This window comes from Protopterus annectens, chromosome 3.part1, assembly GCF_019279795.1.
Source record: "Protopterus annectens isolate FY-2018-M chromosome 3.part1, PAN1.0, whole genome shotgun sequence".
Taxonomy (NCBI): domain Eukaryota; kingdom Metazoa; phylum Chordata; order Ceratodontiformes; family Protopteridae; genus Protopterus; species Protopterus annectens.
The window spans coordinates 767,302,318-767,327,543 of record NC_056732.1 but is presented as its reverse complement, the minus strand read 5'-3'; the positions used below and the strand labels follow the sequence as shown (position 1 = coordinate 767,327,543).

Here is a 25,226-nt window from a genome sequence, read left to right as displayed (position 1 = left end):
AGTTTTTCCACAGGGATGCTAGTAATTTTCCTTTATATTCTTCATTAGTTATTTTACATACTTTACCATTAGAATCCTGATTCTATTTCTGATTTGATCTGTGCTTTTGTGTAGTAGGGAGAAGCTTAAATGCTTGTTTAAGTTCCCTTTTCCCTTTCTCTTTAGTATGAGATTTACCCATGTCCTCCTACAGTTTCTAAACGACTTCCTTTATTGCATTCTTAACATTGGAGTCTTCCCCGTCAGTTTCCACACTGATCTATTTTGTTATTTTAACCACCAGAGACTACTAGAAGGACGTACATTCCCTGAAAGTCTTTTCACTGACTTATATTGTTATTCTAACATCTGAATTTTTGGCAAGGCACACATGACATTCCAATGGAGTTGATTAGCTAGACTGTTTAAATATTTTAATTTTTGACTTTCTCCTCACAGGTCATTGCTGGCCTAGACTTTTGCAGACACTTATCATTTGGCTATGCTTAAGTTTTACCACAGTCTTTTCAGGATTTTCCCCATTTTTTGTAGTAATGCATCTGCATTTTGTTCATTTAAAGATGATTAAACAGTTGCAACACTTATGCTAAAAATACCATGTGTGCCTTTTTCTTTGCTTAGCTTTCTTAATTTTGCATCTTGAAAATATCATACATTGACAGATTTATAAAATAAATGTGAATTTCTGGGGAAAAAGGGTTGTACCCCAGTGCACCTACCGTTTATCGATTTTTCTATTATGTTGTTGTTCTTTCGGATTTTCCTGGTTAGGGGTCGCCACAGCAGAACATATGGTCTGCTAATGATAGGCAGTCGATTTTTATGGTGCTGAGGTGCCAGCCTGATGCCCAACCTTCAACAAAGGCATGCCCATTCACGCATGTCTTTCGAACGCCACTCGACCACGGGGAGGACATGCAGACTCTACACAGAAGGCACTTCAGCTGAGAATCGAACAGGAGAACCTCTTGCTGTGAGGCGACAATGCTACCGCTGCACCACCGCTGCTTAATCATAATTGTTCATATTAAAAGACTACTGCATTTATCACATTTAAAATATTTGTTATATATTATGACTGCAGAAATGTGATATGATTTGAAAGCACAAGACAAAGTCATGTTAATACTCTTCTCTAAATGTTGAATTTTAGGTTTATATATATTGCATAACATCAGTTAGCATGCAAATAAGAAAATCAAGAGAGCATGGTTGCGAAAAAATACATTTGCTGCAGATTAACTGCTCCTGTACTTAATTTTTTGCTTTGATACTATATATGTCTTGTTGTAATGATGTGATAATTAAGAAGAGCATGTACTGTGTAATAAATGATAAATGCTAATGATTTTCAGTTCTTGCAGGTGATCTGGATGGTTCTTGTGGGGACCCAGGAATCCCTGCTCATGGTGCCAGAGAAGGAAATGATTTTAAAACAGGGAGCAAAGTGCACATGACATGTGAAACTGGATACATTCTTCATGGCTCAGCAGACCGGACCTGTTTGGCAAATGGAAGCTGGACGGGAAGGCAGCCAGAATGCAAAGGTAAATAACTAATACCAGAGTGCAATGGTAAACAACTCTAGGTAATACACAAGACACATACATGCAACTTTCCTCCACAACATTTATTTTTTTCTCAGTTTATGCCTTTTCAAATAGTGTTAACCTTGTTGAGGGAGATGCCCATGTTTTCTTGACTAGTATTGCTATATCAGTGCTGTCATCTTTTTTAGTATAGTAATGTAAGCTAAAACAGTGCAGTATATCTGATTTACAAATTAATTTAAAAATTAATAATTTATTTTTAATTTCTATTATGTATTTGTTAATATATCACCAACACAATTTGATATTCAGATTGGAATTTAGACATCTGCTACTCACTGCAAAAATCTGGTGCTGTGTCATTTGGGTATTTCAAAAATGTGGTACTTAGTAAGTTTGGTAGTTTGTAAGTCTGGTTCTCAGTGTGAAAATGAGTTATGCTAATCTAATGCTGATACAAAGGAGTGATTCAAAAACATGTCAGTTGCTCATGAGATAAAGAGTTACATTTCATACTGCAAATCAGCTGTAGTAACAAGGGAGGAGTGAGGGTAATCTCATCTGTAGTGCAGACAAATGCCTTATTCAGGAACAGAACCTCACGTCAGTCCGTACGCTGTCAATGCACAGTAGGGTGATATGAACTGTGTACTGACAAGTATAGTGATCCTGCACTGTTCAGCACTCTGCTAATTTCAGTGGAACACTAGTCATCCCAGGAAGGAAAGCTGCACGTAGGGGTGTGGCAGCTGGTATGGCACATCTCAATGTGATGTTGTGCATCAACTGCTAGAGATAGTGCAGAAATACAGGGGGAAGTGACTATATTAACTAAAAGATGTTCTGTGTTACAGGCTGTGAGTCTGTGTCTTATATAATGCAGAACACATTTGAGGGGTTGCATTATTTAAAGGGCGCATGGTTATCATGTCCTGCTTGCCCATGTGTTAGCACAGGAGCAGCAGGGCTGCAGAAGTGATTTTGTTATAGAGCATCAAGTAGACAGCTGTTATTAAGTACATATACAAATGCGATACAATGTTAGGTTGAAAATGCTAATAATTTAGAGCTACCAATACTGCATATAAATACTGTCTCCAGGATTGGAGTTCAAGAATAATCATGGATCTAAAAACACTGAACCCAACCCAATGAGGTTTTGTCAAGGGTAGGTCATGCCTACTGAATCTTGTGGGGTTCTTTGAGAAAGTCATTAAGGCCATAGATGAAGGTAAAACAATACATACAGCCTAACTCAACCTGGCCAAGGGATTTGACACAATTCCCACTCAGGTGTTATAAATAAACTCACAAAACTGGGTAATCACCAGATGGATATCCAATTGGCTCATGGACAGGACACGTGGTAAAAGTTGATGAATCCAGCTTCAGCAAGAGGCCAGTTACTAGTGGTGTGCCACAGGGCTCAGTGCTGGGACCACTCCTGTTCAGAATATATTTGTCTGAAGTCAAGGCTAATGTGGAAGGCCTCTGGATGATAAAGTCTGCAGATGACTGCAAGCTGGGGGCAATCATCAAATCCATCAGTGATGTAGATATCCTTCAGGAGGGTCTAGATCAGACGAATGATCGGTGCCAGAACCATGGCCTAAAACTAAATGGAAAAAAAAATGCAATATCATACCCTTTGGGAAGAATAATACCCCTGCAATTTACAACATCAACAGCACACCCCTTAGCGTAATCTCAGAGGTGCGAGATCTAGTTACACAGTTAGATGGTAGCCTGAACTGTGACCGCCATGTGTCTACAGTAGTGAGGAAATCCTTTAATGTGGCACAATTTATAAGTAAAGGTATAGCATCCAGAGTCCAGAAAACTATAGTCCCACTGTACATAGCCCACATTAGACCAGTAATTGAGTACAATGTGCCATTTGTCATGTACTTGACTAGGCTCTTATAGCAGTGGAGTGACTTCAGAGGTTCCTCACAAAGAAAATACAGGGTGTAAATAACATGAACTATGTACATTGACTAACGGTCCTATCCCTTTACTTTTGTGTCCTACTGACTATTTAGGTGTGACCTGTGCCTGGCCTACAAGGCACTCATAAATCCAGCCTTGATGGAGCTGCTATGCATCCACAAGTCAAACAGCATGAGGCTCACCTAATCTAGGGATCTGAACTTAGTTAGCGACTCAAGCAAAACATGCTGGCGAGGCAGATATGTGTCTCAGAGATTGTTCCTTCTTTGTATCAGGCTTCTTATTCACATTAAGCAGAGCTCTTTCCTGTCCCTCTTCAAATGCAGTTTGGATCAATGGATTGGGAATCACATTCACACCTGGGGTGGTTACTATGTCCCTTATGCACAAGAGTAATCTTTAAGATACTCAATGCTAGGCACAAATCCATGCCATCCTCTTGCCCCAAGGACCATATATTTGTTAAAATTGGATTATATTGGCTAGGCTTATAAGTGCCCTTAAGTTGTTAGCCTAGTAATCTCCTATGAATCTATGCATAAAGCTAAACTGTCAGGGTTCACTAGCATCTGTAGCTATTATGCAAAGACAGCCTGTGATCTCCCAGCAAATACTGTTTAATCTGTTTCTGAAAATCTCAGATATACATTAATGAATGTTTGTTGCATAACAGTTAAAAGTCCAGTTCAACCGTGGTTTAAATTTCTACTATTCCTTATGTCACTGGTCTCAAAAAAAGAACGAATAGAACAGAAAACGCTCTCTTTATTAGTAAAACAACAAAGCTTTCGGGAATACCCCTTCTTCAGTGTTTGATTAATACAATTAAAAATAATCTCATATATATGCAATGAATCATAAACCACCTGACATAGCCCTCCAATAAAAACACAGAACAATACACAAATTTAGCATAGTTAATAAGTTGTCATTAAAACACAATTGCATAAAAAATATATAATATATCTATATATCCTTAGAGGTGTGTATCAAACTGATGAATAACATTTCATAAGACATACAGTTAATAAATATAATGACTTTAAGCAGTAATAAAATGACTTGTATTGTTTTTGTCTAAAATCTAACATGGATTTAATTGTTACCATGTTATTTAACCCAGGTGCTTTGTCAGCTTCAAGCCTTAAAATCCATTTGTACTCAGATACCTCCAATTTATTATTCATGTCACCAAACCTTAAATTTCTATTTATCACTTCTAAGACTTTGAATTTGAAATGATGCAAAGTCCCTTTTTCTATTTTATGCTAGGACAATGCATTAGAAGGAATATTCCTTCTCATGCCCAACTTGTGTTCAATAATGCGGTCTTTTAAGCTCCTTGAGCATTTTCCAACATAAAACCCTGAACATTGTGTGCAGGTAGCTAAATATACAACCATCATAGTTCTACAGGTTGCTTGGTATTTAATTTCATATCTTAATTTACTTGTTGGATGATCAAAAAACTTTTTATCACAAATATCGGAACAACAACTACAAGCATGACAAGGGATTCTACCAACATTATACGTTACTTGATGCAACAGATTTACCTCAAAGTCTTTATAGCATAACCTTCTCTTTAAATTACTCATATTTCTGTATGCAAACCTGGGTGTATGACCCAATATTGCACATAGTTCAGGTTGAGCCATCAAAATCCGCCAATTTTTTCTGATTATTGCCTCAACAAATTTGGTCATGCAGTTATAGGTGGCGACATACCTTAGTACAAAATGTGAGTTTTTATCTTCCTCATTCAAAAATCTATAATTACTGAAATATGGACATGGATATGTGTATCTATTCTTTAATATATTATCTCTTATTTCCATAGTATATTTCGTATTATATCCTCTACTTTGAAATTCATCACATAATATAGCCATTTGTTCCTCACATTTATCCTGATTTGTATTTAATCTGCTAAATCTTAATAGTTGGCTCTTAACAATACCACCAAATACATGTCGAGCGTGCATGCTTTTAGCATGCGTATACTTTATTGACCTGTACGTTCTTTCTATAAACACATGTTTCTAATTCATCATTATGACCTTTGTATATCTCAACATCTAAGAAGGACATTTTATCACTGGAGAAGTCCATAGTGAACTTCAAAAAGTCCGTTGTATTATTCAAATAGTGAACAAATTCCATTAATTGCCGTTCATCTCCTTTCCATAATAAAAAACAATCCTCGACAAAACGCTGATAAAAGAGTACATTTCCATTGAATAAATTAGCATAATTCAGAATGTATTGTTTTTCCCACTGACTTAAGACAATATTAGCAAATGTGTTAGCCATCGGCGTACCCATGGCTACACCTGATGTCTGTAAGTATGGTTGCTTATTAAACAGGAAAACATTTTTCTCTAAAACAACTTCTATAATGCTACACAAAACCTCAATCTCTCTCCCTTTCATCCTAGAGTTGTGACATAAAAATTCACGGATGGCATTCACCCCGTACTCATTTGGTATGACTGTGAAGAGTGACGCTATATCCAGGGTCACCATTATATATTTCCGATTCTTGTTGTTGTCATACCATGAATATAATTTTTTTTTAAAAATCATTAGTATCTTCAATATAACTAGGACATAAGGTTAAATACTTGCTTAGTTTTTCCTGAACAAAAATAGACAAGAGATCCATTGACCACCCCCTTCCAGAGACAATTGGTCTCATTGGTGGTGTAGTGAGGGACTTGTGTAGCTTGGGTATTCCATATATAACCGGAATAACCAGAGTTGAAACTGAAAAATTGTTAAAAAGCTCACGTGTAATGTCACCCTGTGTCTGCATCTCATACACAAACATATTTATTTCACTAATAATTTTTCTAACATCAACAAATGTAATTGCCTAAAAACATGCTTATCATCTAGAAATTGCTTCATTAAGTCAATGTATAAATCTTTATCAAAAATCACTGTTGCTCCACCCTTATCAGCTTGCTTAATGATAATATCTTTGTTATTAACCAACTGTTTGTAAGCCAACGACTCTGCATAAGATGTGTTATAAAACTTTACTTTCAGTCTATTCATGGAGACATCATTATATAACGGTCTCAGTTCATCCTCACATACAATGTTGAATGCATTTAATATTGGACAGTTATTTGGAATAAATGTACTTTTCTTTTTAAACTTATCAAATGTACCAATTTGAGTGTCCTTAAAGACCATTTTCAGACACACATTTCTAACAAACACTTTTAAATCAGTTAATGCCTCCACAATTGTATCACTGCTACTGGGAATGAATTGTAGGCCCTTATTTGAAAGTTTCCCCATTTCAATATTCAAAGGAAACGTTGACAAGTTCAGTCTGGAAGTGCATGGCTTACCATTCATCTGCGACCCTGCTTGCTGTTCGGTAGCGGGCTGTCATTTTTCCTTTTTCCTATCACCAAATTGGTACGTTGTTGAGAACATTGGGTCATACACCCAGGTTTGCAAACAGAAATATGAGTAATTTAAACAGAAGGTTATTGCTGTATATTTAGCTACCTGCACACAATGTTCAGGGTTTTATGTTGGAAAATGCTCGAGGAGCTTAAAAGACCGCATTATTGAACACAAGTCGGACATGAGAATGATTTAATGTTTAACACCACATTAAAAGTTATATACGGTTGATTTTGAGGCATAGAAGTATAAAACCCTGACTATAACTATGACGAATGAGTTCAGTTAGTGGCTTGGGGTTTTGGAATGGTCAGACAGGGAATGAATGACCAAAACTGGCACAGCCATCCTGGGGTGAGGGAAAGCTGGCCAGGTTGGTTGCCTGACACCAGCAAGTGGAGGTATCTGAGGCAACAGGATCACCCAGAAAACATGGACTCTGCAGTCCTTATAGCAGCTCATGTGTGTGTGTGTGTGTGTGTGTGTGTGTGTGATTGCACATGTGCGTGAATACGTGTGTGTGTGTGTGTGTGTGTGTGTGTGTGTTTGTCTGTGTGTGCGTGTGTGTGTGTGTGTGTGTGTGTGTGTGTGTGTGTGTGTGTGTGTGTGTGTGTGTGTGTGTGTGTGTGTGTGTGTGTGTGTGTGTGTGTGTGTGTGTGTGTGTGTGTGTGTGTGTGTGTGTGTGTGTGGTGGGGGAGCATGTATTTGCACTGAGGAGTGTAGAGGCCCTTGGAGTTATGAGTGTTTATGTCAGCTACCAGACGTTTTGTGGCATAATTGTAAAATATCCAGCTGTGCAGACATAGGAAGGCCATTGGAGCTGGGCAGGTGAATTACAGTATCGCTTGAGTAGAAAGCTACTAGGTGGGCTTTAAGGAGAAAGGAGGATTGTATGTTATGATACTGTCTCTCTCCTGTGGACACATGGGCTGTTGGATGGGATGCTTAGTAGTGGAGGGGGTAGGCAAGCCATTCTGAGTGTATGACTGTAGATAAAGCTGAAGGTCTGTGGATGGTTATGCTTCACACAGATTTCATACCTGTGTGGATAATGGCTCCTTCTAATTAGCTGTCATCTGGGAAAATGATTGTGCTGACTATGTCAAATGAAACATGGGCTCAGAACCCATTGGAGAAAGGCTGATGTTCAGCAGGTGGAGAGGTAGAAAACACCTTGGGGGAAAATGTATGCAAAGACCTTGCAGAGAGCTCATAAAACCTTTACACCTTACTCCATGGTTGAACCAGAAGTAAGGTTTGTCATGGAAGAGTCTGGGTTTTCAGAAATACCCAATCCTGCATTTACCTTGGCATAATTCCACTGCTTATAAAACTACAGTTATAGAAAGCACCCTGTAAGTACATAACACAGGGGGGATACATGGTTTGTAGACAAGACTGCTGTTAAGAGCTCCCCACCAGCATCACTGTGCTACCAGCATGGTCACTCAGTCCCCTGATATCCTTATTTAAAGCGATACCAAGCAACATTCACCTCAAAGCTGCTCCTATCAATAATTTGTGTCCAAGTGGTATGCTATTACAGTAGCCAATGCGGTTGGGCACATCTCTTACTCCCCAACATTAGTTGGTGTACCTTCATAAACAGAGACTCCTTAGAACCATTCCAACTCCCACACTTCAATTTAATGGCGACTGTTGTATCCTGCTTTCCTTTGCCTCTCTGTCTGCCATTGAGAAAATAATGCAATCATCCTTTCCTGAGTGTTACAAATAAAAGTATGCTGCTGTCTCACTCTTACCCTCATGTCAATGTTTAGACCATTATGTTTTTTCCTCCTGTGATTTGTATTTCCTTATAACCAAAACACAAGCACCTCAAACCCAGTAGATAGACACGCACAGTTTATTGAATTTCGGTATGAAATCAAATAGTAACGCTTCCAAATATCACGTTTTCGTCTCCAACTTCATCAGATAAAAATCCCTTTTGTATTCCACTCTTTTATACTGAACCGAATTATTAAACAATTAAGATATGTCCAATGAAATCTAAGAAACAATTAAACAATAAAATCTATACATAAATTCCTTAATTCTCAAGCTTCAGAATGAATAAACAGTAAAATGCATTTTTGTGATATAACCTTTGTGTAAATATTTTAAAATTATAAAATCAATAAATATTTTAATATAACATTTCCAGATAAAACCTTTATGTATATGTGTATGCCTGAAATAAATATACTGGTATAAACATTCTGTTGGAAAAATATAAAAAGTGTTTCTAGTTCCCTCTACTGGCCATAATGTCACATTATCTCATTGCATTGTAAAAACGAAAATCGAAAACGTGATATTTGGAAGCGTTACTATTTGATTTCATACCGAAATTCAATAAACTGGGCATGTCTATCTACTGGGTTCAAGGTGCTTGTGTTTTGGTTATCAGTGACTTTTGTGCCTTCCATTATTCAGTTTATTTGTATTTCCTTCCCAGACAGCCAGTCTTGTCAATGGTGGCTTTCTTCGAATTAACATTTATATTTCCCTATGAAATAACCAGTCATGTCAGTGGCTGAACATCAAATTTAGACATGTCAGGATCAGAACAAGTAATAATCACCCTTTTCAATAATAGAAGGATACTGGTCCTGATACCCTGCCATCAGTATGGTGATTGGTAATCATGTCCTTCAACCCATGTAGTAAACTATCTAGTAATTAGTACAGGGGATATTGGTCCTAACACCCTGCCATCAGTATGGTGACTGGTGATCATGACCATCAACCCATGTAGTAAACTATCTAGTAATTGGTTCAGAACTAACCACATCTTAGACAACATCCTCCAGTGATTTATTAGTCAAGATAAAGCCATATCTGACCCTTCAAACCCCTTATAATGTCTGAATCTTTAAACTGTCTTCCAGATACACAAAATTTTACACAACATATGAATGAATGCTTACATTTCTGGTAGAAAAAAAGGAAAAGATTCGGCCTGCCTACCCTAACAGTTACTGCAGCCATTTTGCATCAGTTTTGTTGTTTGGATGTCTGTGGGTTTGGTGTTGCTAAAATGCGACTGCATTGTATTGGTTTACCATCTTAATTTACAAAGAGAAAATACATTATTATTAAGTAAATTAATATTAACACAAAGTATTTAAAGACGCCTTACAAATGTTCTACTTTGGCATGGTACACTGTGTTGAACAATTATGGTGATCCTGCCCCTATATAATTTATTATTTTCAAGTAGAAAACCCACACAGACAGCCTCATGCTGGCTTTAGCCATCAGCATCAATGCATGTACTTCATATTGCAAACCAGTTCTTGACTCATAAAATCTAGAATGTATGTGCGCTCTCATACATGTCTGTATAAAGCTGCATTGGCATGTGAATCCATAATCCTTTATAAGCTCTCTGACATTACATTTATTTCTTCATAAGTTAACTCCAGTATATAATTCAATTGCAGTTCTTTGTCAGTATCATTATTTAATATCATTGTGTACTCTATACAGATGCCTGCCTTCTAATTTCTGTTTATATTAGTATAGCCTGTGTAAATTCAAACTGTATCCTGAAATTAGCCCACCTGCTAAAAGAGAAAAGCAATAACTTTTAGTTGTATGGTAACATGTACATTTGAAGAGATGCAGACCAATCAGGAAGGAATCAAACTACACTTTCATGTCAAGGTACTTTATTATCAATTACTGTCTGTTCATGTTGCATTCACTGACTTTTGATTATATTAGTTATCCAACCAAAACATGATATCAACTTTTATCACTCCAGTTTCTTTTCTCCAGACTCTCACCACTAAACCCCACCAGACACTGCTGCATAAAAGTTAGGCCTGCCTGGACCTTGGTTATTCACAGATGCCAATACCCCACACCAAGCTGTCCAGCAGTACTAGCTAGCACTGTCAGAGTTTATCCCAATCCAAAAAATAGTCCCTTTTTTATTAGGGATTCCTAAGCTCTACTAAATAAAGTGTAGCACCTTCCTTATCTGAACTCTTTATTACTGTTTCCCTGAGAGCACTGAGATCATATCATTCCCTTATATCTGCTTATTACCTTTTCACCTCCCTCATTACAACTCTACCTCTACCCCATCCTATCAGTCTGTCTCCCTTCTCTCTTCAACCATCTGTTCTCCTCTACCCTTTATCCTCTTTTACATGCTGTATAGAAATATCTTTCTTTTCTATACTGCTCCCCATCTCCATGAATCTTGTTTTCCTTTCACCTAGAGCCTGTTAAAAAAATAAAAATCCTAACCTAACTGACCACACTTGTGCCACCTGCCCAGTTCCCAGAATTCCCCTCACAGCATTTTTGAATATCTCTTTTTATCCCATCTTACTTATTTGATACAAAAAAATCAATATCACATGATCACTGCACAGACACCAACACTATCCATAAACAAGACATTCTACTTTTCATAATTCTGGCATGATCATCCCCCTTAAAAACAAATCTTACATGTTTACATCACACTTGACATGGGCCTCATCATTCTCATGTGAAATTTGCAAAAAAGAAAATTGATTAACAGCTTTGTATTACAATATCCTTACATAACATAATGACACAAAAAATATATATAATATTTTACCTTAAACTCTGTCCAGAAGCTTCCACTGTTTTGTCTATGTACTTCCCAGCATTCTCAGAATGAAGATTTTGTTGTTAGTATTCAATGATCCACGAAAAGTTAACACCTGTTTATAATTAGACGTAATAGGTTCATAGGTTCATAGGTTGGTACTAGGCTATTGGCTCTAGGGCCTATACAAGCCAAGCCATAACAATTCCCTGGCTATTTCTTCCCACACTATTTACTTCCCTGGACCCCTGTCTAGCAGGGTGACTGATGTGAACCCCGGGGTGAATTTCCTTTCTCCCATCCAATCATCAAGGTTGCTTTTGAAGAGGGCCAAAGAGGCTCTTTTGCCTGTATTAGTATAACCTGTAAATTCAAACTGTACACTGAAATTAGGCCACCAGCTAAAGGGAAAGAAATAAACAGCATCTGCATATCTATGTGTACATATGAAGATATACTGACCCAGCAGGTGGAAATAAAACTACACTTTTACGTCAAAGCACTTTATTATCAGTCACCCTCTGTTCATGTCACATTCACTGACTATAGAATCTTTCAAAGTTTATTCAGAATATGTCAGATATAAGTTTGCCATTAAAGAAGTTTCTGGAACATGATGTAAAATGGTACTGGACTACAGAATAAGAACAAAGTTTTGAAATTTACATCATAACTCTTTCACTGAAGTATTTTCAAATGAAAACAGTCATTTTTACATACAGATGCCAACCAGAATGGTGTCGCAACTGTGATTCTGCAAGAAGTTAGACTATAAACCAATTGTTTATGGGGCCAAAGTCATTACAGAATGTCAGATAAGGTATGCTCAGATAGAAAATGTACAAATTATCATAGGACTCAGTTGAGAAATGTGCCTTTTATATAATTACTGGAACAGGATGTTTGTTGAAACACAATAGAAGTAAGTGGTATTTTTAAGAAGTTATATGAAGATCTACAATGACTGCAGAGATTGCTGTTGATACTACACATATGTGACCTAGTTGTTAATTATATCATAGGAAAAGACTCAAATAATTAAAAAAACAAAAAAAAAAAAACATGCGTCTGGAGCATTTCTCCCCGGGCTTCTGCTGAAAATAGGCTCTGTCCTAGTCGGACTTTCCCATTCAACAAATGTTAAATAAATAAACAAATAATAAATAAATAAAAAAGATTTGTTTGGTGAGAAAATGGTAGTACAGCAGACCATTCCATTGTTGTCCACTCTTAAAGGGAACTTAAGGAGTTTCAGTATATACTGATGGTGATCAGTGAGGCAGATGCTTCAAGAAACAAATATAAGAGTTTGGCTAGGACAGAAATCCACTGTCAGGAAAGAAAGACAACCATTTAAAAAAGAGATCATCTGCATACAACATTTCATGTTTACTATTTATAAAATAATAGTGCCTAGTTAGCTAAGGAAAGAAATATTAGCAGAAATCCATGAGTCATACTTGGAAACTGTGACGTATAAAGAATGAACTTGTGATATATTATACTGGCTGGGTATGTCATTGCAGTCAAACTAAGAGGTTTACAACCATACACCAAGTAAAGAATGTGATAATAACAACAACAACAATAATAATAATAATAATAATTATTATTATTATGATTATTATTATTATTATTATTATAATGCAGAAGAGATGATTCTTCATTCAGTTCTAGGAAGATCGTGGAGTAGGATAGCAATGGATTTATATCAGATATGAGATTGTGCATTTGATCTGTATAGACTGCTATTCAGAATTTTCAGATGGTCGTGACCTTAGAAAGATAGTATTAGCAATGGTGAGATTAATGCTTTTCAAGAAGCAGGATTCTTGATGCGAATATATCAGATAATGGCCCACAGCATGCAAGTACAGTATGCAATAGGTTTTTACAGCAGTGGGAATTTCAATGTGACCCCCTAGTCCTTACTCTTTCTTCTTCTAGAGTGATCCTGCAGACAGCCACTACTATCTGCAGAGTTTACAAGGCAAAAAAGGAAGCGGCAGTAGGTTGTCAAGTCTTTCTTCTGTATCAAACATGCACAGAATCAAACCACTGGATGTTTTAAAGTCCCCGACCCGCCAACCACATGTTTTTGGAATGTACACACACTCAATCCTATGTACATTGTAAAATCCCCAGTCCATTGACTGCATGTCTTTGGAATTTGGGAGGAAATTGGTGCACCCAGAAAACACCCATGTGAGCACAGGTAGGACAAATTGACTCCACATACAAGGCGCCCTAGCCAAAAATCAAAATGGTTGCTGTGATGTGCCAACACTACCCAAACTACTCATAGCTAAAATATCAATTTAAGATAACAGTAGAAGCAATATATAAACACAGATAATTAATAATGTTTATTGTGTAGCTGTGTGCACTTTTACTTTGCTAGAGTACAGAAATACTCCATTGTAAAGTGCAGGTCTTTCGAATGCTTACCTATTTATGGGGCATCGATTTATAAGTAGAAACTTTTGGGTCAGCCTTAATACCTGACTACTTTTCCAAAAAAAGTTGAAAAAAGAACTGCCATACAAAATACCACTGTGATAAAGAAGCAAGTTGCTTGACTTTAAAAGAGGGAACAGAATAAGACTGCTGCAAGTTCCACAAAGAAGCATCCAGAATGAGTGGTTCTGAAGCAGTGTGAACAGGCTAGATCATCTGTTAGTACTTTGGGTAAAAAGTTGCTGAAAAAAAAATCAGAGGCTTTTTTCATAAAAATATGCTCATAGTGACTAACTTAATATAAACACTGCATCTGCACTGGAATGTTTATTTGACTGGCTTATAATTCAGTGAAGTTATTGTGTATAAGACTTGAACATCTGAGTTTTATAAGTAATTTCAAGGCTGCGCTATCACAGAAATGGTTTAGATTAAGTAATGGGATGGAGGCTTGCCCTCTTGTATGTTTGAGGCTTGTTGATGGAGTGGTCTTATATGATCATAGATCATAAAATTTCAACTCTGTGAAGTATATCTATGCCCCATTCACCACCTTACTAATGTGTAAACCCTAACCCTACCTCTGTCCCGGCTCCTAATTCTGACCTACACAAAATATGAATAAAACCCCTTCCCCTAGCAGTAGCATTATTCAGATGATGCTGGATCTGGGTTATGTAGAATGGATATATGTGTATCTATATCTCCACACATGCAAACACACACATGCATATATGTATATGCACTTATATAAGAAGCGTGTACAAGTAATGAAACAATGTTAGACTTCCTTACCTTTGGCTGTTTATGCTGATATATGGATGACGGGACACTGAGCCAAAGCAAAGGAAGAGTAAAGGTGTGTAATGTGGGTGGAACCTTTAAAACCTGAGTGCAAAGGAAGCTGTGCTACATTATGGACGCACAACTTCCCATAGTTTCTCCAGTCAGCCAGGTAGACATGGGCATCCTGAGACAAAGTAGCAATTGATACAACCCACTTCTAGTCCGCACAAATTCATTATGTGAGAGATGCGTCTATATCAGGAACCTAGAATCCAGGCTCTCTTGCTCACCAGTCAGTTCGTCTGATATTAAACAAGTTGTCAGCATGCACACCTCTCCTCCTGTACCTACTAAAAGAACAACATATAAACCTACATATGCGGTGGACCTTACAAGAAGCCTACCTAAACTTCAGAGACCTCCTCAACACAAACACAAGCACAATTCACATAATGCATCCTCTGCACCACCGAATCGAAGGGTGGCGAAAGCCAAACTCACTCAGTCTAGGCTTATAAATGCCTCAGGGCAGATAGCCTAGTATGAACCTATGAACCTATGAACATAGTACACATAATATATCACACACCAGTGTCTCACCAGTCAAGCCCCTAAGGCATAACACAATAACAAGCATCATAGTCATAGTCGTCTAGGTTGTGAGACACACACATATCCCTCTCACCAGGCCTGATAAGGAAAAGATCACAGTCAGCTATCTGTCAGCTGCCAAAAAACACCACATCACACACGCTCTCTCAAGTGTCTCAACAACAGGCACTGTTATGAGTCCATCATAGTCCATGTTGGTGTGAATGACTTGAGATGTACCTCACTGGACTATATGAAGAGAGACATGATAGAGCTCTCTAATTATGTGTCTCAGGCAGGTATGTCCCTAGCCTTAAGCAGCATTTTACCGTTACCTAGCACGATACCTCAATATGAACAAAAATGATTGACTTTAACAATTGGCTTAGTTTCTGGTGTCATTCAATGGGGATTCAGTATCTGCCAGCCTGGGATAACATGGTCAACAGCCCTTGATGCTTTGCCAGAGATGGTCTTCATCTGTCACCCCTGGAATTCCGTTTACTGGCTAAGGCTCTTACCACCCCATAGTGCCTTTTTAGGTGATGTCACAAGAACAAAATTCCCGATGTAAAAGTACACTCTAAAAACATCCTCAAGGTTATGCTGCTAAATGCTAGGAGTCTTAACCAGAAACTGCATTGAATGGAATCAGTCCTCACCTTGGAAGATACTGACATTTGTGCAGTCACTCTGAGACTGGGCTTAAGGCTGCAGAGAGCACCCCAGCTATACCAGGTTACATTTCATTCCATACATTCAGACCACAAACTGAAGGTGTGAGAACTAATGGAGGTGGTGGATCAATATTCATTAAAGATAAATACACCTCTAGATTGTTTAAATAGCACAATTCCCTTGAATTACTTCAGGTGTAATTGACTGTAGGTAAGACCCCTCTTCAGGTCATTGCCAGCTATAGGACCCCCTCCATGAATCAGGAGTTGGATCTACTTGAGTCAATCAAGCTACAACCAAATACCCTGTTTTTGGATGAATTTAATTACCAATCCATTGACTGGTAAAATTATATGTGTTCTAAGTCTCTTGTCCAAACATTCCTGGACTTCGTTAACTGCAATGCCCTGGACCAGCTGTTTGACACATCCACAAGGGGCTCAAACATCCTGGATCTAGTGCTTACCAACATGGGGGACCACTGCACCACCCCCTGGTGAGATCTGACCACAAATCAGTTTTGTTAGAAGTAACTATAATACAAGACCACCCACCCCACTGCAAAAACTAGACTAAAAACTTCTCCAAGGCCAATTTCAACCTTTTACATGACAGCATAAAGCTTCATAGCCCCTCCCCCACAGATGGAATAGACACCTATGCTGAGTTTTATTTATTTTCTTTATTTATTTATTGACATTTGTTAAATGGGTTAGTCCAGCTGAGCCAGGGGCCCATTTTCAGTGGACATCCGAGCAGAAAAGCTCAAAAAATGTAACATTTATTACAAAAGTTGCAAAATATAAACAACAGATGCATAGCATAAGTCTACTACCAAGTAACAGCTCTATAAATATTAAAGCAGAAATAGTATTATTTCAGTGGAATACCATACATGAAGTACATTCTGAGAGTGTAAGTATTTAAACAAGGAACCAACATACAAGAAGAACATTCTGAGAGTGATAATAATTATACAAAGAGCCAATAGTAATACAAGAACCTATTATGAATGTATATATATATATATATATATATATATATATATATATATATATATATATATGCATTTAAAACTCAGAAGGGAAGAGTAAGTGTGAATTGCTAGAGAAAAGTAAAAGAAGGTGATGGGTCTATGAGGAAAATAAATTATAATTAATACACTAATGCTTTATATGAATACCCCTACAATTGTATTGACACTGCCATACCTAACAGAACCATAGTAAGATCTTCAAGCAAAAACAAACTGCCTGGTGGACAACTGCCATTAACAGGCTATACAATAGGAGAAAGAAATTGCTGTCTAAAATTAGGAAGGAACGGTCTCAGAATTGGGAACACTCCTTCCTCAACTTAAACAAGCAAATAAAGACTCCTAATAAAGTCCTCCAAAGCTAACTATAAATTCAAATTAGCTTCCCTAACTAATGATAACCACAAGGCATTCTTTAGTCACATCCATAACCTCAAAGATAAGGCACAGATTTGTGCTGAACCCGTAGTTAATGGTACTACATATACAGATCCTGTGGATATAACAATCCTGTTAGCTGACAGGTTCAGTGAAAACTTCACTCCCCTGTCCCTGCCACATATACCCCAAAGCATCCCTAAGACCTGTCCCCTACCTAGTATCTCCGAGGACCAGGTCTTAAATGCCCTCTCCAAGGTCAAAAACACAGCCTCTATGGGACCAGTCAACATCCCAGGCTGTGTTCTACATGAGATAAAACAGGAATTAGCATCATCATTGGGCAAACTTTTCAATCACAGCCTAAGCAGTAGCTTTGTCCCAGCAGGATGGAAAGCATCTACCGTCATCCGTTTGCACAAAGGGGGTGCATCCATGGACCCATGAAACTATAGACCCATTAGCCTGGCCAGCCTTATTTGCAAGGCTATGGAACGAGTCATCATGGACCTTATTAACAAAGATAAAGGAAATCTCCAAATGCTCGACTCAACCCAGTCTGGCTTTGTCAAGGGAAGACCATGCCAGTTAAACTTGGTGGACTTCTTTGAGACAGTCACCAAAGCCCTAGATGAGAGCAAATCTGTGCAAACAGCCTACCTAGACTTAGCCAAGGCCTTTATCCCCCACTAAGGTATCATTGATAAACTCATCCAGTTAGACATCGACCCATATATTGTCAGGTGGGTTGCAAACTTGCTCCATGATAGAAGTCATACAGTCAAAATAGGGGACTCCACTTCCTCCAACAGACCTGTAACTAGTGGTGTTCAACAGAGATCAGTTCTGGAACCCCTACTGTTCAGAATCTGCTTCTCTGAAGTACAGGTTAAAGCTAAAGGAGTGTGGTTGACAAAGCTTGCTGATGACTGCAAATTGGGAGCAATTATTGAAATCCCTAGGGTTGTCAACATCCTGCAAGAAGGTCATACGCAGACTGATGACTGGTTCCAAAGTCATGGTCTTATACTTAATGCAAAAAAAGTGCATTATCATCCCCTTCAGCAAGGATGATGTTCCTGCAAACTACCGCATCAATAGTAATACCCGCAGTCAGTGGTGAGACGTTTGGGCACACAGGTCAATAACAACCTTAACTTTGATCACATTTCTCCACAGTGGTAAGAAAGACATTGTATATTGCTCATCTCATAAGTAAGGGCATAGTCTTCAGAAAAAAAAGAGGTTATAACCCCTGTACTCTTCCCTCATCAAGCCAATAATTAAGTGCAATTCTCCCTTTGGCATGTTTCTTTCCAAACACCTGCAGCAATCAGAGAGACCACAAAGGTTCCTTACAAAAAAAAATTCAGGGTTTTCAAGATCTGTTTTATGTGTACAGACTGAAATCATTGTCACTTTACTCTGCGTTGTAGAGACTGCTTAGACCCAACCTGTACCTTGCATATATTACAATCTCTGACCCAGCTTTAATGGAAATGCTGCACATTCTCAAGTCAAATGGCACACGGGTCACTCGCTCAAAGAACCTTAACCTCATATGTGACATCAACAGAACTTGCTGGAGAGACAAATTTGTCTTACAGTGGTTGCCCCACCTTTGGAACAAGATTCCTATTCACGTTAAACAAAGCCTCCCTTGGGGTTCCACCTGTGTCCCTCTTGGACAGGGGCAGTAGGTGCTGATTTTGGTGTCTGCTTGAAACAGACACCCTTGGGAACACAAGTTGAACTTGGCTAGGCTTGTAAGGGTGCTGGGGCCATTAGCCTAGTAACCTCCTATGATCCTATCATCCTGTGAAGCTGTTATGGGCCATTAACTGAGTTGTTGTCTGCAAGTTTTAGCTTAAAAATTGATGAAAGGAAAGAAACATAAACTTAATAGACTTGGATACCAGCTATATTATGCAGTATTGGATTATGTCAGTAAGTAAGGTGGAAGGGATTATGTATTAATGGAAGGAGTTACTGGTAGAATCTTCTGTACTGTGTTATCATAGGGCAACATGATGTCCCTAGATGTCTGTTTATTGCAGGAGGGGAGAGGACTGAAAGCACCATGCTATAAGAAGAGGGACATTTATTAACAGTAATGAGAGATGAGATTGCATGAAAAAGCTGTGAGAGACCATTTATACTAGTACATAGTAGGTGAGTGGGAGATATAGTGCAAAATTAAAGATTTTAAGGCCGGAGTGATTATAGTATGAGTTTACGGCTTAAACTGTGTAACCAGCTTTTTTTCACCTTGGATGACAAAACATTGACATAGAATAAGTAAATTAAGTATGAATATTAAATATCTATCAACAAGAATTAAGACATTTAGAAAACATGCCTTTGAAAAGACAACATTGCACAATTATAGAGAAAGGCGCATTTCTGAAGGGCAAGATGAAAGCTGTTGTAATCAGCACTTTGAAAAATGTATGTAATATTGAAATAATATGCTGTCGCTTTGAAAATGTAAATATGTTTATTTAATAACAACAGTGAAGAAGTTGTTTAAAAATGTTGTCAATGCTTCATATAAAGCTGACTGTATGCTCAGGAACCCAGTCCTTTGTACTGATGCATGCTTACTGAGTTATAGACTTCTCACCTGACAGAAAGTGCCATAAGTTTTGATAATCCACTTTATATTAGTGTATCTTTTTATATTAATTCTCATTTGGTTGACATGAAGCACACAGTATTTTTAATTAATGGCAGAAATCAGAATGATAAAGAAGAACAGTGTTTTAGTAATAGGGTTTTTGTAAATGACGCTGGCCTGGTTTCATGTTCAGTAAACATGTAATGCTAATGCCTGTGGTAGTACACTTGAAATTAGTAAACCAGTTATAACCCTGTTAGAATGTCTCTCCCCCCTCACTTTTGCAAACTTGCTGTAAACAGCTGTGTGGTTGGTACACCATGGGGAGACATCCCATAACAAACATGGCTGGGTGAAATCAACATTTTACACAAGGCACTTAACTTGATAAAAGTATCTGCTATATTCTTTATAAGCAGAAAAATATTTTAATTGTTGCTCAATCACCATCATTTACCCCATACCTATCTAAAGTGTTCTGCTAAAGGACCTGTAACATCTCTGTAGTGTATTTCTTTCAAATATTCTGCTAAGTTTGACCTAACCCCACTAAATGATTGTCCAAAAAATTTTTGGACGGTCATACCTTAATCAGTAAATTTTGCTGGTTTGGTATCAGGATCATGGTAAATTAAATACATTCAAACCACTTATCTCATCAGCTTCATTCTGGTCCCTAGAAATGCAGTAATTTGATACCAAACTTTAATATATTCCTTAATAAAATAGAATCCAGTAAATTGAAAGAAGTGTGGATTATACATTTTAAATAGAGAAAGTGATTACACCCTCCTCCTTGTCTGATGGTTGGATTATGTGCCTGCAAATGCTCCACTGAGCTCTGCACATTACTGTGTAAACAAATGTAAATAAAATAAATTAAATTATCAGATTGTACTTTGTACAATGTTTCCATGTGTCCCTTTTCTGTTTGGCTAATTTGCATCTGGTTCTCTGTCTCTGCCATCTTTCAAAACTAATGGAGATATCTTTTCTACCCAAATGACAGAGCACATTTACTAAATCACATGTGAGAGATAGACTAAACAAGTCACAGCTTTTAAAACCATCCAAAAATGACAGTAGTATTAAGGGGAGTTGATATTTGGGACATATGTGAGGTCTCTTTTGCTCATAAATGGAGTTTTCTAGCTAGCCTCCATATATTAGGTGGAATTTCAAATAAGTGCATATTAGAGGTTAAGAGATGTTTCAGTTCCCTTTTTAAAATTTCAAAAGTACATGTTGAATTGAGTAGGTGTACATCTGAAAGGCTAACAACTGAAAGTGCCAAATCACTTTCTGAGTAAATTTCACTGTTTGCTTCTCATTTTGGATCATAAGTACCACCCAGTGCTAGTGTCACTTCTAGCAGTTATGAGGCTGTTAGAAATGCAGTCATTGATTTTAAAACTTCAGCTGGTATTCCTCCAGCAGAGTCTTGGGGGTCTATATTATGTTATCAAATTACTAAATGCCGAACAGCTAAATACTCGAAACGGCCATTCATCGAATCGTTTGTTGGGGGCTGCGCCCCCCCTGCTACTTATATATTCCAACTCCAAGGTTGCACTACAGTGGGGAAAGGGCAAATATCCCATTCCCCACTGTACCACGACCCCACAAAACCCACTTCGATGAACGGCCATTTTGAGTATTTGGCTGTTCGGCATTTAGTGATTCGATAACGTAATAGGAACCCAAGTATTGGTGTATTTCTGGTGCTTTTTCATTCTCTGAGATACTTTTCTAGCATTCAAAACACCAAGGTGATTATTACCATTGTAGATTAGAAGCTCTTGCAGAGATATAGACAGTCCTTCTACAGTGTTTGCTCCCTAAACAGTGCTGTTGTGAAAGTTCCCTTGGAGGCCAGTTCTTCCATGTTCCCAATTTGACAATAATGATTCTCCTTTTCTTTTTTTTTTTTTTTTACTTGTGATAGAGTCCACATATTTATTTCTAAAGAACTCCAAATATTGTTTAACTTTTAAGAGATGTTACTAACCACATTGTCTCACGCAGTTCTGCTTTTATCATCCAATGCAGAATTAATTTAATAGTTTCCATTCATTCATTTATCACATTCAGTCAGAATGCCTATCCATCAAGTTTAGGGCTGTCTGTTGACTCTTAAGCTATAGGCCAGTATTTTCAATATGAAAAACAAAATATGCCAAACAGCATGAAATCCCTGTACAACAGTTACCTACAGGTTGTATTCTCACAACATTAGCATATTACATGTGATATGACCTTTCCCCCAGAAAAATAATAATAAAAAAAAAAATTCCAACTGATGTACTAAGTCCTCAATGTCAAGAGTCACATATATTTTTTTAATCTAATTTGTTATCATACCAGTACTTCTGTATGTACATGTTGCTGTATTTGTTGTGCTAGGTATTACAACCACATGTTGTTTAAAAATATTTTTGTAGAAAAAGAAGAATTTAAATAAATGAAAAATAAATTCAATATGATATAATTAACGGTCCAGTGAAAAATAACTTCTTGCGCACTGAAGTACCAAAACTATGAACCAAACCAAATAAATGAGGCTTCAGTGTTAAAATGTAACTGGCCAATGTACACCTACTAATATCAGAAAAAAATATTCTGAAGCCCTTCTAGTTTTATAGGTTGCGTATAGTTCCTCCATGGAGATCATTATAATACTGTACATTTCATCGATTTGACCAATTATTGAATACAACATTGCATTTTGTGGCCTTTGAATAAGTTACCTAAAAAAATGAAAAAAGTGTAATGATTCTTAACTAGATTAAAATGGGGTCTGAAAAATGTGAACTATTCATAAAGGTTACATTAACTAGAATTGTGTTCTGTTTCTTGTATGTTACTACAAAGTGACCTCTGTCTGATCTATAGGACAATGTATTATCTGGTTCTCACCTTACACTTAGGAGATCTCAGTCATTTATGTTCTTCAGAAATAATAATGTTGATATCAATATGAAGGTAGGAAATATAGACACAGGGTTTATGCTTTTTGAAGGTAGTACGTTATATGCTTGACTGCTGAAAATGTGAACCTGCTGTGGTAGAGCATTTCTTTTGTCTGTTACACTTTTCAAGTAACGGTAGCACCCGTAGTTGTTAGTTGTAAAAGCAGAACTGCTCTTTACCTTTGCCAGGTTACTTCAGATTAACACCCTTCTTTATAAAAATATAATGCCATTAAATAGTCTCTTTCTCACAACATCCTGAACGGTATCTATAAAACTGTCACCCAAAACATGATGCATTGTTTCTTTTGAAATGTCTGTAATTCTTCCTACCTCACAATTTTAATTTTGACACTATGTAATTGTAGGTGTGTTTTTGCTTTCCAGTATGGCAGCATGTGAAGTTGCCCTTTTAAGAAAGTAATACTAGGAACTGGTAAACATGTTTGAAGCTCATGAGGAAAGCCAGGTTTTGATAGAGAATATACAGGTGTATTTTCTGTTATAAATTTTCTGTTATAAATATCCCACGGTGGTGGTGCTGCGGTAGCGTTGTCGCCTCACAGAAAGACGCTGTCCGGTTCGATTCGCAGCTAGAGCATCTACTGCATGGAGACATGCGTGAATGGGCGTACCTTCGTTGAAGGTTGTGCATCAGGCCTGGCAAGCCAGTACGTAAAAATCCACTGCCAATCATTAGCAGACTGGAGTTCCGCTGTGGCAACCCCTAACCGGGAAAAGCCGAAAGACACAAACAAAATTTTCTGTTATAAATATTTCCATGCTTAGCAAAAATATAGATTTCTGAAAAAAGTTGTTTGGTTGCATTGTTTCTGATGTTATATAGTTCAAGAAATATACGCATCTCATTTAGAATCAAAACAAATAAGTTAGTATGTAACATGAATGCAGATCTTGGGAATGCAGTAAAATGAAGATCTGAGTGTACATGACCATTCTATTAATTATTGTATTCTTGAATTCAGAATAAAGAAATTTGGGTTTTCTGACCATGTCAGTCAGAAATATTTCATAAATGCAGTAGCAAGCCTCTTCCATTGCATAGAGGGAAGGAGTTGTGAATATGATGCAGATGACCTAGCTTTGATTAGTGGCTTGGATGTCTTAAGAGCCATCTGGGAAGGGAGATCAGTAGTGAGGCTGTTTGCTGACCTCTGTCTGGGAGGGTTGAAGCTTGTGTCCTGGGATATACACACCCCCTTCCGTAATCTTCTTTGGATAAGACAGAGGTGTTTCCCTGCAAGATAGATATCAGAGCTTTTGAGAGTAATGTTACTCTTGAAAATAAGTGTCTACCCCAGGCTGTTTACTCATGCACAGAGAAATGATGAATCGTGGTTTTCTTACTGGAAGTATATTTTCTGGATATGGCATGCAAGTTTGAATCCATCATACCCCTGCTAGAAAAGCTTAGAAAAAAGTGGCTTTGGCACAGGAGACCAGCTTGTTAATAGAAGAGAGAAGTAAGAGAAACTTTCAGGCCACAGTGTGCAGCTCCTTCTCTGAGATAGATTATTGTACTGATGGAATTCCACAAGGCTACATATTATGACCTTATCCCCACACTTCACATACAATCTAAATGCAGACCTTCTAAATTTAGAGTTAACTATGTAAATGAATAATACTCTACTACCAAAATCATTGTTATTACCCTGATAATTGTAGAAATTGCAAAAATTGTATGAAGAAGAGAAACAAATAATGTACTTTCATTGAATATATTTTGGTCTACTTTGTTTTGATGAATCTCATTTCACTGAATTTCATTTCACCCTGACCACATCGCTGAAAAGAACAAATTACTGAAAACTCATTTCACTGAATCTCATTTCACTGAACTGAACTTAGTATATATGGCACTGTGTAAAGTACTGTAAGGCAAGTAAAAGGTATATGCCCTTTTCACCACTGTAGTACAATCCTATATTGTAAGGAGTTTGTGGGGGTGTGGAAGGTGTGTTTGTTTTATGTTGTATTTTACCAAAAACGTCAGAACAATATATTTTAAACAATAGACGTGATAGTTGCAACACCAATGACTAACTCTCTCCAGAAGACAATATGTACTCAAACTAAGTGGGAGACTACGCCCTCCACACCCCCCAGTGTGGTGGGCTGTGCCCCCCGAACTATATATACTAACTCCAGGATCGTACTGCAGTGGGGAAAGGGC

The 25,226-nt window shown here is 37.6% G+C and overlaps 1 protein-coding gene across 1 annotated transcript in view; it reads left to right on the top strand.

Annotated features, from left to right (window-relative positions):
• Positions 1–25,226, top strand: part of LOC122797720 (CUB and sushi domain-containing protein 3) — a 5,249,173-nt gene that overhangs the window by 5,029,289 nt on the left and 194,658 nt on the right. The window contains exon 56 of the mRNA XM_044066251.1: positions 1,365–1,547. Coding sequence (XP_043922186.1) covers positions 1,365–1,547 — 183 coding nt within the window. The remainder of the gene's footprint in view (positions 1–1,364; positions 1,548–25,226) is intronic.